The sequence below is a fragment of the Zootermopsis nevadensis genome, unplaced genomic scaffold (assembly GCF_977971745.1).
Source record: "Zootermopsis nevadensis isolate Lab colony 2312 unplaced genomic scaffold, Znev_1.0 Znev_ptg000032l, whole genome shotgun sequence".
Classification (NCBI taxonomy): domain Eukaryota; kingdom Metazoa; phylum Arthropoda; class Insecta; order Blattodea; family Termopsidae; genus Zootermopsis; species Zootermopsis nevadensis.
This window is the reverse complement of record NW_028259164.1, coordinates 437,029-452,395: the sequence shown is the minus strand read 5'-3', so window position 1 is coordinate 452,395 and position 15,367 is coordinate 437,029. Positions and strand designations below refer to the sequence as shown.

Below are 15,367 nucleotides of genomic sequence, written 5' to 3'. Positions count from 1 at the left end.
TGACTTCGTAATCAATATTGTATTTATTTATAGGTGATTTATCGAATACTTACTTCCTTTTCAGGTGTTTTTAATATTTATGGTACAAGAGTTTAGCTGTGTTTTCTTTATTAATATCTTTTCTTTGAATTATAATGGATTGTTTGATCTGTTTCAGGCTGTTAGATTAGTTGGATAAAACAGTAAATAAAAATATGAAAAGGCAGTCAGTCCTGTAATGACGGATTATAGTAATTATGCAGCCTGCACCGGTGACCTAGTTACTATAGCCTATTTGCATCTCTTGCCTGGAGTCTATTGTTCGTATATATTACACTAGCCAGCCTCTAGACCACTGCGGTCATAAAACACAGGCATTGTCCTAAGTTCCGAAATTACACTTGTAAATATGACTGGTGTAAAACGGACAGGCCAAGGTCAAGCCAAGATATAGGCGTCGAGAAATGTAAGTTTCAAGATTTTGAAGCATCCTAATTCACACTTAATTCGCACTGCAACATTGCAACTTTGCGACTGGGGTTCACCCAGCCTCCTATCCAATTGATAACGGGGTATTTTTCCGGGTACAAAGGGCGGCCGTGTGACCATTCTCTCCCTCCAAGTGCCTTCGTGGCGTGCATTCTTCTTACCTTTTTGTGTGATTTCGTATCTTTCTTTGACATGCGTTTCGTGTATGGGTGATGGTCTCCCAAAACGTTACGAAGTTATGACTGCGAATTAATTGGAAAATTGTGGAAGAGTAGATGAGGTTTTGTATGCATTGCGGTGGATACCTAAACAGGGGGTGTTCTGGTACCGAAATGGTTTGTTACGTCATACACTGTGGTCATGGCAATGCAGACAAACTTCAATAACTTCCCATTTGGGACAGGGGCAGAAGCTGGATTCACATGTGTGTGTGTTGTGTGTGGTTATTGTGGATGTGTTTACACTTGTTTGGAAATTGACTACGGCAGAACGCCCAGCTATGAAGTCAGAGAATCCAGCCAGTTGTAACGTAATGTACACAAATCGAGTTTAGTAATAGCAGAAACTTTTTCACAGAAATACACTGACACGATTCGACAGCGGAAAAATAAACACACAGCCGTAGAAATATATTCACCCGCATTTCCTCTGCTTCATTACTAAAATTACGTAGGACTTACTTTAAAATAAAATTCTTTCACTTATTTGAGCGTAAATTTAAAAATCTCTGTTACAGATAATGAAATGAAATACCAAACAATGCGTTTGAGTTCTCATGTATACGCATTTGTTTAGTAAGTAAATAAATTGACGGAACACATTAGCTGCGAGTGTATGCTGATGGACAGAACATAAATATGATAAATATAACCAAACAAAATTCTGTTACGTTATATGAGCAATTTGTTGTAGAAATAAATCCAAGAAATACTAAGTAGGCTTATGTAATGTCTCGAAAATGAATGTAGGGCACCACCCTGATATGCGGAATATATGTGAAATACAGCTAATATATCCTTTACAAATAGAGCAAAATTTAAATATTTTTGGAGACGACGACAACAAATCAAATTGAATTCGCGAAGTTAAATGCAGATAAAATTCTGGGGATTTTTGATGTTGTTTGACTCCAAATTTATGTATTCTGTCTCCTATCAGAAACGTAAAGACCGAAATATACCGACGTTTCAGAGGTCCTTGCTGCCTCCATCATCAGGGCGATCAGAAGAATTCTGCAGCCATCTTTCGCTCTGAGAATCTCAATATTACACTATTTTTACTGCGAGACCAGAGAAGGGCAGAACCAATACTTTGAATTGTAAGACAAATGCATTTTGAAATGTATATAATGCATCATAAAACAGACGAGGCAGAATTATACGTTACAGACATTGTGTACTCATCCGTTTTTCATTATGCAACACGCTTGCATAAAAATCAATCTCCAAATCACGTCGTGTTCGGTCTGATAACTGCCCTTAGGTGACAGCTTCTTGGAATAAGCGAGTGACATTTAAGCTAGCAAAAACGTTCGCCTTAGAATAAACAGCAGCGTTTGAAGCCAGACGAGCAGTTATATTGCGCGTTCTAGACTCTGAATGACGACACGTTCGAACAGTCCCGCGGGGTACGAGTGTCAGTGGCGCTCTCATGGAATTTGATGACTGGGGGCAGACTTTAAATACGGGTTTATTGACTAGCTTGGATCAACACAACGTTACAATCACGAGCGTATGACGGCAGGGTCGTTAAATCTGAAAATCTGGAAGTGACAGCAAAAGTAATCATCTGAAATTTTGGTGCTGGTTAGTGGCAGAGAGCGTCTTAACGTCAGGGAGACGTTAGAGTTAATTGCATACGCGTAAATTACTTACATGGCAAATGACAGGCGAATGTGAATGATAAATTGGCACGGTTATGCTAGAAACCGGCAGTGACTTTTTTAAGCTGTCCTTTTTTTTCAGGGAGTGAGAAGGAAACTAATTGGTTTTTTCTCCAAATACGTGAAATTTAAAGTTCTGATAGACACGCGTATGACGATGTTTTGGGATGTAGCGTAGTGTAGTCTGATAGATTTTATTATTTATTTAGTGTTCTGTCTGACGACAGGTCCATATGAACAGGATCCTTCCATCCTTTTCTCGGACTGGGACCTGTTCATATACGTTCTTGGCAGATGATCCAGAAGTGGTTTGCCATTGCCTTCTTCTGTGTGTGAATGGAGTAATTGAAATCGGGGAAGCCCCCGGAGGAAAACTCCGTGTTGCCTAGACCACGGCCTTGCCCAACACAAGTTATAAATTCGAGCACCGCCGGGAATCGAACCCGAGATCCCAGTATTACAAGGCCAGAGGAACTTGATGCTTTCATCATCAGGGTCACTGATAGTTCTGTTGCTGATAGCTTCCGTCAATTTCTGGAGGAAATTACCGTTAAATTGACTTAAATTAATCACTGCATTCTTAGACGTGTACAATTTTAAAGATTATGTGAGCGGTATCTGCTATTGTGTGAACATACGATAGCTTAATGAAGTAATTACAAGCTTCTCCTCGCATGAAAAATTAGGGACCATGTTCTCATGACATTTGTTGTCAGACATGTTTAGTCACCTGTGGTAATCAGCAGAAACACGCCCTCGGAGCTAGTAAATGCTTACACTTCGAAATTACCCTCTGAACTGGAGGGCTTATCTGGACACGAAGCGACGCCCTTCCTGTGGCTGTAATCAGCGAACTGTACACTCAGCCTCACTTCCACATATGAGCACTCTCTGTCTAATTATGCCTTTCATTCTGTAAAGGCCCGTGACAATGTTTGATTCATTGTAACAATATTCTGTTGTATGTTCTCTGTTATGTAAGACTTGTTTCATATATACATGGCGGTCTGCAGTGTGCTGGATTAGTATTTACGTGGTTACGGGTTAGATTAAAATTTCGAACACCACTTGTATTCGAATGTGATGTTCTTCAGGGTGTTGATGACATGTTGATTCATCGGTAGGTGTCAACATTTCGGAGAAACTTACTGCCTTCAGTACTGAAGACTGACACACGAGTTTACACGTCACCAAACCCAGGGCATTATATTTCTCACGACCACGAAATCCTCGATTAACACATTTGTATTATAAATTTAAAGCTTTTGACCATGGTTTGATTCATTGTATTAATTTATCACTTTTTTTGGGAGTATAAGTACCATTTTAACTTTAATACTTTTAAGTCGAAGCTCGTGTAAATATATTTAAGAATTCAGTCCTTACCACAAAGAAAACACTAGACTTCACTATTACAAAAATCAACAGGTTAACGCTGTTTAAGTAAATTATTTCTGTTCACACTGAGAATCATACAAAACCCATAAACACAGATGCACAGTTACTGTTAGTTAACGCGTATATTTCCCACTGAGTTTTAAAGTGTGTACTTAAGCCGTCATTTAAAAATAAAGTGTGTTGGTCGAAAGAATTCAAACAGCAGGTTTGCTACGATTGTGTAAAAGCCACTGTACGCCGTTCGATTTTTTTTTTTTAAACTCTTTTGCAAATTGATTAAATGGCGTGCCTCATGCACAATAACTCTGTGCATGCTGGCACGCTGGCCCTCTTACGAGAACTAAATGCGAAGAATTGTGTGTTGCAGGGTATCAGGGGCAACACAACAGACGCCTGCGAAGATCATGACCCTTGCCAGCATGGTGGCATATGCATTTCGACTGACAGTGGTCCTATCTGTGAATGCCGAAACGTCGACTTCGAAGGGATCTTTTGCGAAAAAGGTAGGAGACAAATTTAAGTTATAGTAAGTGGAATAAAATTATATTTTATATTATAAATATAACTTAAAGTCTAACAAGAATATGAGGGTGGGTTTTATTCGGAGATGTAATTGAATTTTTGAACTTTGGACCGGAATTGTCTTATATAAAATCATACAGGATGCTAAGGAGAATATTTGACCCTGAAAATGTAGGCAATGTATCATTCCGGAACATTGCGTCACAACCCAGAGGACCGCAATAGAAATTTTTACCCAAGATTCCAGGTATTTTTTTTGGGGTTCGAGGCCCGCCAAGTTATATCAGTCCCGAAGCAGATTTCGGTCCAGACTCAGTTTTCAGTTTATTGCAACCTCACGCAGGAAGTGAGCAGCACAGGAATTTATCCCAGATGTTCCACGGCGTATTGTTACTTCGTTCTCTCGCAGCTCGCTCGCTACCCAATTAATTAAAACACATTATCTTACTGAGTTGTGAAAGATGATTTATATCGTCTTTACAGACGGAGCCCGCGTGTGTACAGACAATTCATCAGATGCATGCTTCATAGCCCAGCACTTCCTATATCTTGACATGTTTTATAACAGGGACTTTAAAGTCCGTCTATACACAACCCTGTAAAATACAGCTATGAAGTAAGATAATAGAAATTGGTTGAAGTGAAATATTATCTGAACACAATGCTTTACAAATCGTATGGGGAATTTGCTGTCAGGAATTTAGAAAAATAGTATGAAATTAATTGCAGCAGATCTTGACGAATAGTTGAATATATTCGCCATTTTAATCTTGTAATTTTACTACATTTGAACACAAAATTGAAATGGAAAAATATTTATATGCAATAATTTTTCGTAGGATTTGAGTTTTTCATAGCTGTGAGTCTGAAGATGGCCGTCTTCTGGGTTGTTGCGTCATGTACTCTGGTAGAAGTTTACCGACGTACCAGACTACACAGCTTAACAACCCAGAAGTCAGCCATCTTAAGAATTTTTCGTGTTACAATTATGAAAATTATTTTGAATGAAGAAACATTTTACATATAAACGGAGATATACATGTACTTGAGGGATCGCGGATTCGATCCCAACCGCCCACCACTAATAAATACAGAGTGTCTCAAAAAGCTGTATACTCATTATAATATGGAGTATTAATTTTGTGTGTATATATTTCTGGGACGTTCTATATATATAAGATTTCACTGTCGAACTTTGAAATTATTTTATGTCTTGATGTTCCAGTTCATATCAGTGAGAATCTATTCTAAGAAACATGCTAAGATTTTTAAACAACACTGATATAATTTCTTCATTACCGCTTATGTAACAGTACATTTTATCTGCCGGTATTATTGTATTATCAGTGTTTCAAGTAAAGCGTCTTATTCATTTCTTATTTAGTTTGTAAATGAAGGCAGAATTTGTTTCTGAGACCGCGCTGTTGAATATGGTAATGGCAGCCTAAGCTATGCTACTTACAACTAATCCTTCGTAAGTCTCTTTCTCATCCTGTTTTCCTCGTTGTTTGCAGGTAGAATGCGAGATTTTGTGGTAAAATGAAAGAGAGACGGGGAAGGAATTCATTAAAATGGACGAAGTTTGATTCGATACGAATACATTAGAGGGCGAAGTACAAACACAGTGTGCTCCAAAAAGATGTATACATAGCAGCAAGTTTAGTGACCGCCTGTCAGTCAGTTGTCAACTGTTCCTCGAAGTTAACGGTGGTCTTTTGAACACCTAGATTCGTTAATTTACAAAGTGCCAATATTGAAGTTCGTAATGCTTTGTTTAATTTAAATGTCTTTATTCTATCCATTGAATGCTTGTATCCATCTCTTTGGGGAAGCCTTTAGTAGATGTATTAGGGATATTTAACTGCAGTGGCAGAAGGCACAAACCCGCATGCGTGATGTCTTGGTACAGGAAAGATTTCAGAGGAAATTATCGAAACGACTTTAAGACGACTGACTCGTTCGCAATAAAAGAATTTCGATCAGTAAACACGAAACTTATCTTTAATCTAATTGCCCCTTTTAGTTGAAGACATAATATGGCATTTTCTGTCTTTTTTTGAAGGGGTAGAACCAGAAGACAGCCATCTGTGCTTTAATGAACCTTTCGCTTCCATAAAATGAGGTGAATTTCTTGACTAGTTAAGTAACTGTTAAGTTCTCAAGGACTTCGTGTCATACAGTTAATTATTTATGAGTTCAGTTAAGTGTATGTTGGTTAGGTGCAGTTGAGACGTAGTTCAGAGGCCCAGAACTTGGAACGTAATCGATTCAAGTAGTTGAATGAACTGAGTATATAAAAAAAGAGAGACTGAAAGATGTAGGAATTGAAACGGAGTGAAACTAGAATTTCACTTCACGTCAGCGTAGACGAATGATAATTCCTGGTACTGTTGAAAACTCCAAATCCAAACAAAGGTCGTTCTCCTGTGACCATCTGAAAGGAAATAAATGTGGTTTTTGAGAAAGGAAACATTGACTTTTATCCTTTTATAAGAACCAATCTCCTTACATCAGAATTCATCATTTGATATCAACATTTATACAATGCGCGCTACTGAATACAATGGTACAAAGTTTTAACATGGATTGAAACTTAGGAATGTTACAAAAAGCCCATTGAAATAACAGTTTCTTTCAAATGTGCGTGTTTCAGAGAAAGATATTGAAAATCGCACAGCAAAACAAATACCATTGTTCATACCAAAGGAAGAGGTCGTAGAATATTTAACACGTCAAATTCTTATCTCCGATTAAAGAGGTAACTACCTGTCCGACCTTCTTTAACAACCAATAAGGTAGCATTTTTATTAATGTGTTTTCATTGTAAACGGGAATTATTTCCTTAAAGAAAGTTTACACATTTATTATTTTTATAGTGAAATGTGATGTTTTCTTTGCGGTACGGGCTGAATTATTAAATATTATATATTTATCGCGTCCAAGACTAATAAAGAAACGAAATTGTTAATTTTACCTTCTGCATTTTCAAACGCCTTATCCCCAATAAACCTTCTCTCTCTCTCTCTGTCTCTCTCTCTCTCTCTTTCCGGCGTTAAAGTTTTAATAACGTGTGTTCTGTAACGAATATATTCGAGAAGGACGCGTTTGTTGAATGAAAATGTTCTTTCTCTAGTGTTCATGGTACTGTTGAATGTGACGTGGAGTGCTTGACGGTTTTGTTTTGTCCAGATAACACTTTTGATTCAACTTAACAGAGGTCACTGCCATCTAATGTTCCAAGCGTGTTAAAAATCAGGAATCAACCGTTTAACGTGACGGGCGTTTACAGCTAAACTCGAATTTCTATTTAAATTGAAGCTAAAAGAGACAAAGAGTACTCAGTTAAATTTAACGTTACCTCCTTATTTAACAGTGCTATTTGAAATTCAAAGTTACTTAGCACGAATGAGATGGAAATATCTTAATTAATTTGAGTAAAGACGTGAAAGGAAGAGTTGTAGTTGGTAGCTTTGACGAGGTTCGAATTTTAACGTATTCTTTTGTAGATAAAGACACTCCTAAGGGTTTTCAATAGGGGTCTTGCAGAATCTCTGTTTGCTGCATCATTCTGTGAAGCCAAATGCTGAAGACGTAATGCTCCGAATAAACCTGTGTCATAATATTTAATCCTTTGACGATGAAGCTAGTCTAAATAATTCAGTCCGTACCGCGAAGAAAACACAGCACTTCACCATTACAAATAGCAACTCATTAATGCTGTTGGAGAAAATAATTACTGTTTACGGTGAGAATCATATATGACCCATAAATACAAAATTGAACAGGTACTAAGTTTTGAAACAGGTGGTACATGTAGTTACCATTGGGGGGGGGGGGGGGGTTGAAGGGTTGAATCACACCAGTGTACCTTGAAGTGTCCAGGATGTTACCATGTAGGGAGAAGATGAAAGAAATTTCTGTCGCACATTATCGGATTGCGTTGTAGTGGGCAGAATGTTGGAGGATGATGTGTCTCGGTATCCTATTCCTGACATCACGGGCTGTCATTTAATTAACGGCATGGCTCGCCGTAGGAGAGCATGTCTGCATTTTGTGATGTCGTGTCAGCTTCGTAATTTCATCCGAGGAATCTGCTGTCATGAGGGACTGTGGTTTTCACAATTTCGTAACTAAATACAAAGCAGGAGACATCTGCCCTTAGCAACGTCTTTTGTAATCCGTCGTAGATTTTACCGTGTACTCCTACAGCGGAGACACTTTAGACTAGTAGGCATATTTGGGATATGTTCGGGTTGAATCACGTCTGTCCTGAGATTTTTTTTTTCCTGATTTCCCTTAATCTCTGGAGACGAACGCTTAAATAGGTTACGATACTTTATTTCAGATTTTTACTTACTCGTTTTTCAATCATAATCTTATATCACTTGACGGTGTAACACCTGTGAAGTTCAAACAAATTAAGACACTTTCGCACTGAGTAACAGTTCAGCCGCGTTCTCCAGAATTTTAAACTCCATCTTTAATCAAGGTAACCGCAATAACTAGTAACTCGGATATTAACACCCAGGTCATGTAAAGCGACCGTTTAATTTTGTCAGATTTTAAACAAAATTGGAATATATCGACAAATGTCAGTACAAATTTCCAGTACCAAATTTAATGAGAATCGGTTCCAAATGGCACTCCGCAGGGAATCGAACGCACTAAAACATCGTCGGCTTTGAAATTTAAGGATCCGTAATCTTCATTCTTTTTTTAAGTCACTTAATAAATAATGTAGTTGATAGGGAACTGGTTAAGAGGCATAGTATAATCTGCGTTAGCTAGACTATATATAGCTGAATAAACACAAAAGCAGAAGACTACAAATATTAAACTTTGAAAGCACGTGCTTTCATGATGGCCGTCACTTACCCTGCTATGTCATGATGTTTCTAGTTGGAGTGAGATATAAAATTTAACTGCAGAATTAAACAAGGCCATAGATGCTACGATATCTCCACTACATAAAGTAATTCCAACGCAGAGACGCATTTGAACCAAATAATAAATTTATAGGTACACACTATCTGACATTTACGAGACATGACCTAATTTTTCTAAACGTTGCAATATTTCTGATTTTTACTTAAATACATACAAGAAATTATTCGAGGCTATTGTTTCGTATTATATATTTTTTTATTTATTTATGCTAGGCTCAACAATGTCCTTAGATTGTTCTTGCAGTGTGTGATGGACAGACGTGGACGGGAAATTATGGTGTGAAAAATACGGAAAATAAAACCGGTATGTGATCACAGTGTGAGATAAATTGCATCCGAAGCTGCAGGATTTTTCTCTTGGCCGTCTGGAAAATAAAGTCAATCCGATATAATGAGGGAAGAGACAAATAAGCGATTTAGCATTTGACCTACTCAAAGTTCGAGTCACTTGGGAGCAGCTTTACGGCTGTATCGATTTTGACAGAAAACCAACGAGCGACGTGCTGTAATTAAAAAGTTTTAACAACCATCTATCTCTCCGTCACGTTTGTTCCAGTGAGGTAAGCAAACGAAATGCAACTTCTACTGAATCATCGTCCAAAGACAGACGCGTGTTCCCATTTTAGCCATCATATTTTGCTAATGCGTTCTTTGCATTTAATGTACTTCTCTTTTCTAAAAATACACAAAACTAAGGCTCTGCGCGTTGTTTCAATATTTGACTTTTCACATAAAACTGTAACATACAGAAATGCTGTAATTAGAGTAAAAATAATCTTTAAAGATACGTATAGTATTAAGTACTATTATATAGACAGACGCTGGAATTTAATTGAAAAATGAACTTATTAAATTATGGTGATAAAAATATATCACCCATTTCAACATTCAGTACGTCTGCGTTTCGCCCAGACTGTCTTTATAGGTTCGTCTGATTCTCAGAGGAAACAGCTTTATCCATTTGATCTCTGTAATTACACGCGTAGGAACTGAATTTTTTTAAAATATTATTTAAATGAGTAAAGTATTTCAAACATATTTATTTAGTGTTTGTTTATTTTTATAACATGTTCAGGCTTGGAGTACACAAGTAATATTGTGTAAACATTGTTTACGCCAAAAATAATATTTTAATTAATAAAATATTGTTGTTATTTACAATATGAAATACAAGCGTATTTTTTAAAGAACTTGAACTGAACATGTAGGTTTTAGTGTAGAAAAAAAATCACTGTTAATATACACTAGTCTCTTTATTGCCGGCCCAGTGATTAAACCCCTCCCAGTTTAACAGCGCACATATACTAACGTTATGCATATTTTCTAATTTCTGTTTATTTTCCACACGACTCAAATTAATGGAAAACTTGTCAAGTAAAATATAAAATATATGTTTTGCTATAGCAATTTTTTACGCTATTGTTCTACATTTCATGTTTGTGTTCATAAATAAATTATTAGCCTAATTTGAAACGAGTGCTTCATTTCGGTAAATGTTGAGTTATAACAAAAAAAAAACCCAAACATAAGCTTTTGTTTGTTGAAATTCTCTCTAACGCAGGTGTGCTGACACATGAATGTTCTACGCTGCTGACTGCCTGTTTAAAATTACATGATATATTTTAATGAATGCGTTTTGAACAGTTTCGATAAAGAGAAATAATGCATCAGATAAGTTCGCTTCGTGTTTATAATGTACTCATAGAGAGAGAGAAGAGAGAAAGTGGGGGAGTAGCGATAGGCACTACTGTAATAAATGGGGGAGGGGTATAAAGTTGGTTGTGGGCTACGAAGGTTCCCAGGCAGTGCCCGCTCGTCCTTCTGGTATGAATAAGTTTAGTGAGGACAAGGGATTTAGGAGACAGGATGGGGTAAGAAATGGGGTAGGGGGGGAGTTGATTCGGGTCTTTGCGTTAATTTTGAATTTTTATATTGGCCTTGGGGGTGGCGTTAGGAATAATTTACGTTAATTTGGGGGGGGGGGCTGCTATAGAGCGGAATTTTGATATTACTCTGAGAGGGCTGCATGGGAGGCATGCAGAGCAACGTGGAAATTGGGTACCAACTCAGCATTTGCTCTAGTACCGAGGAAAACCACGGAAAACCTTGGTCGAGTTGGCCTATAATGTACTCGAGGCATTTTTAGATATTTAAGAATCCAGTCCGGACCGCGAAGAAAACACCAGATCTCACCGTTACAATGATCAACTGGTTAACGCTGTTTAAGGAAATAATCGCTGTTTATTCTGAGAACCACATAAGACCGACAAACACCAAATACGGATTTATTTATTTTTAAATTCGGTTGTATATTTTTCCCACTGGGCATTGAAGGGTTAATGAAAGGATCATAATATGTTCTAAAACTATCTCTCCCCAGCTTCTAGAATGGTCACATGTGGTTATTTGCTTTTTTCCCATGTTTCATGAAAGAAAAACATTTGTTACGTGAAGATACTTGTCTTTTATCTTGCTGGAGTGAGACTGGACGAATTAAATCTAATCCACATTCTCATACTCAAGAGATGATAAAGTTGCGTCATATTGTGATAAATATATATTTGTAAGACTTGAGGTTCTCACAGCGGTGAATATGAAGATTTCAGTCTTCTGGGTTGCGCTGTGTAGTCTGGTCGATGTTAACCAACGTTTCAGAGGTCATACTGCCTCCATCATCGGGCAGCCCGAGAAATCTGCGGTTGCTGAACACCGCTTCAACTTGGAGCACAAGATACAGCTAGAGGACACTTCTATCCTCTCCTCAAAAACCGGCTACATGGACCGGTTAATCAGGGAAGCCATCGAGATCGAACTTCATCCTGATAACTTTAACAGGGAAGATGGACTTCACCTGAGCCGGTCCTGGAAGCCTCTGATCCACACACTCCGAGGACTCCGAGAACGAGCAAGAGTGCACCGCCAGAACCAACCAGACCAGTAACTCGGCCCCTTTCAGGGCCTTTATCCATACAACTACACTCACCTTTCTCTCTCTACTTTCTCTCCCTCTCCCACCCTCGCCCACGTGCTACCATTGGTCCACTCCCATACCTGCTCCCATTGGCTCGGGGCAGGCTACACCTTTCACGTCCCTGCCTATAAAATCCAACTCCTCACACCCTATTGGCATATTCATCGCCCTGATGACGGAGGCAGTATGACCTCTGAAACGTTGGTTAACATCGACCAGACTACACAGCGCAATAACCCAGAAGACAGAAATCTTCAAATATATATTTGTTTAAATCTTGTCAGTCGAATCACAATAAAAATCCTATTAAATATTAAAATATTATCATAATTAACATTTAAATATTTAAAATATATTAAAATGATGTTCTCTATCGAAATGTTCGATTTACATTAGAACATCACTTTTCACATGACATGTTTCAGTTCCAAATGAACTATCTTCAGGTGTATAAATTATATAAACTTAAATATACTTTCTTAAATGCAACTTTTAGTCAGATGTTTATCAGATATCAAAATGATGTTTTCTTCCAGATTTTATTATATTTTAAAATCGTATTCGAAGTTGTTCTGTATATGTACGTCGTACGTAACATGATTTTGTGTGGGTGAACGTTTTGTTGTTGTTTTTGTATCGGCCTGTAAACAAAAATCTCATACTGAAATTTATTTAAGACCAAGTTTACACGTTAGTCCATTAAGGATAGAGAAATATCCTAATGTAGATCTGTAACATACATATTATATTTGTGTGTGGCCTGCAGAATCGTGTATATTGCGTGTTTGAGCTGTACACTCTGTAACCCCAGTTCACAGCAAATCCTGTTTCATCTTATTCCTTTACGGAAAATTGAAGGATAATAACATGAAACATGCCAGGAATCGATCCAACAACTTTGGTTCCAGTTTAATATTCATTTTATCAAAACGCATAACTTGGCGTTTCTAGTTTGAAACTGTCACAACTTCGTTAAATCATTAATGAATTAATTAAAAATTTTCTGTATAAATAGAAATTTCGAAGACAGTCTTCACAGCCCTTTGTTTAGGGTGCTTCAGAGCAAATATGTATTAGGGTGCTTCCAGCTTACAATTCCTGCCAGTCATTGTCAGCTTGGCTAGAACAATAGTTGACGTTGGGTGGAAACGTGAATATCATTGGCTTCGTCTTCGTTTCAAAGTTACAGCTGCCAGTAGTCGTCACTCTGCTGTTACGTACCAAATGTTATTTCATGGTACTAACCCCAACATTGAAATTCGATTCGTCATAATACGAATATCTGGCCGTCAGAAGTGTGGCCATGATAAGAGGTAATAATGAATATTTATGTTTAGGAAAAATACGAATTTTAACAGTGCATGAAATCTCTCAGAACACCAGGAAATGTTTTAAAAGTTGCACAGTGGAATGTATTAGTTGCGTTGAATCAATATTCGGCATTCTATAGAGTGCGTCAGAGTATATAATAAAATGCGTAGATAAAATATGATAAATAATCAAATATTTATATGTTATTAATAGCCGAAAACGATCAGGCATTTTATATAAAGTGTCCCAAAAACATGTATTACCGTAGGATTAATATTCGTTTTACGGTGTGTATGCACGTATTGGGACGTGTAGAACGCCTTGGTGTTACGTCTAATTGATGGACGTATTATTTTCGAAAAGTTACCTGTTTCGGTTCCCTATTTAATTTCATATTTTTTAAAATGACATTTTGACGTCACGCTAAAATTTCAAATCAAAATGACAATGACAAAAAAAGCAAATTAAAATGTTTAAAACTTATATAATTATACATATGCTTAATGTAATTATTGTATATTGCAGTTAGACATCTGTCAGATAAAGACCGATAGATTTTACCGTTGCTTTGTAACTGACCAGAGAAGTGACGTTGTGTGAACAGCATCATCTCCTGTTTCACGAATCATTGTATCTTCTCAGTTATTCGTGGAAAGGTTCCTGATGAGAACATTTAAACACTCCTTCATGACAGATATCTACGACGTGACTAACCAGATCCTCATTTGTTTCCATGTTTGCGGAGTGCTTTTCTGACGTCCTGTGCAGTTACGGATAATTCCACCGCCATTGTTTTATGTCGTCATACGCACCTCTGTGTGTGTGTGTGTGTGTGTGTGTGGGCTGCTCCTTCATATTGTGTGGTATTGTACCAGCCTTCCATTAACCGTAATAAAACCAATGATAGATACGTATATTGGAAATTAATTATAAGGGAAGGACTGTGAAACAGACAATAGCCATAGCGAGGTATGATAAAACATATTGCTTGAGTCTGCACTATCTCCCTCTAGCTAAATTGCAGACGGGTTCGATTCCCGGCGGTGCCCGAATTTATAACTTATGTTGGGCAAGGCCGTGGTCTAGGCAACACGGAGTTTTCCTCCGGGGGCTTCTTTCCCGGTTTCTCCGTGGCATCCCAACAATTACTCCATTCACACACAGAAGAAGGCAATGGTAAACCACTTCTGGATCATCTGCCAAGAACGTATATGAACAGGTCCCAGTCCGAGAAAAGTATGGAAGGATCCTGTTCATATGGACCTGTCGTTAGACAGAACACTAAATAAATAATAATAATAAAATAACAGTCAACCTTAGAAGATGATGTACTTCAGCCTGGGAGTTGAAAAGTGCCAAAGGCTCATAACTGTAAAACCTGGTAATTTATTAAATAATCCAAAGTGATGAGTAGTGCTACTTTATTGGATGTGGCATTAGAGCATGTGATTGTATAAAATGCATATGGAATTTTAATCGGATAAACCTGAAGGGAGGAGGTCATTTGACAGAACTAGGAAAAGATGGAAGGATAATATTGAAATTGGTCGTAAAATATTCTGGGAAGGTCTGGTCTCAATTTGTGTGTCACAGGGTATTATCCAGTGCCGAACTCTTGTGAACAAGCTAATGAACGTTTGGATTCCATACATCTACGAATAGGTGGGTAATTTATTGATAATGTGAGTTACTGTCATCTTCTCAATAGAAAAGAGTTCTTGGGTAAACGAGTGAAAAGGATAAGGAATAGAGCGAAAGAATTGAAGGTGATAAAATGAAGAAAATAGATAATTTTACCTTTACTCGTGTTTGATTTGAATTTGGATGTTTGTTTGACTTAATATGACAAGAAATTTTGTGAAACTACAA

General features: G+C 37.5%; 1 protein-coding gene across 6 annotated transcripts in view; it reads left to right on the top strand.

Moving 5' to 3' along the window:
• Window positions 1–15,367, top strand: part of Nrx-1 (Neurexin 1) — a 140,080-nt gene that overhangs the window by 31,870 nt on the left and 92,843 nt on the right. For all 6 annotated transcript variants that reach the window (XM_087359636.1, XM_087359635.1, XM_087359634.1 and 3 more), the window contains one exon: window positions 4,116–4,251. In XM_087359636.1, the coding sequence (XP_087215762.1) occupies window positions 4,116–4,251 (136 nt within the window). The remainder of the gene's footprint in view (window positions 1–4,115; window positions 4,252–15,367) is intronic.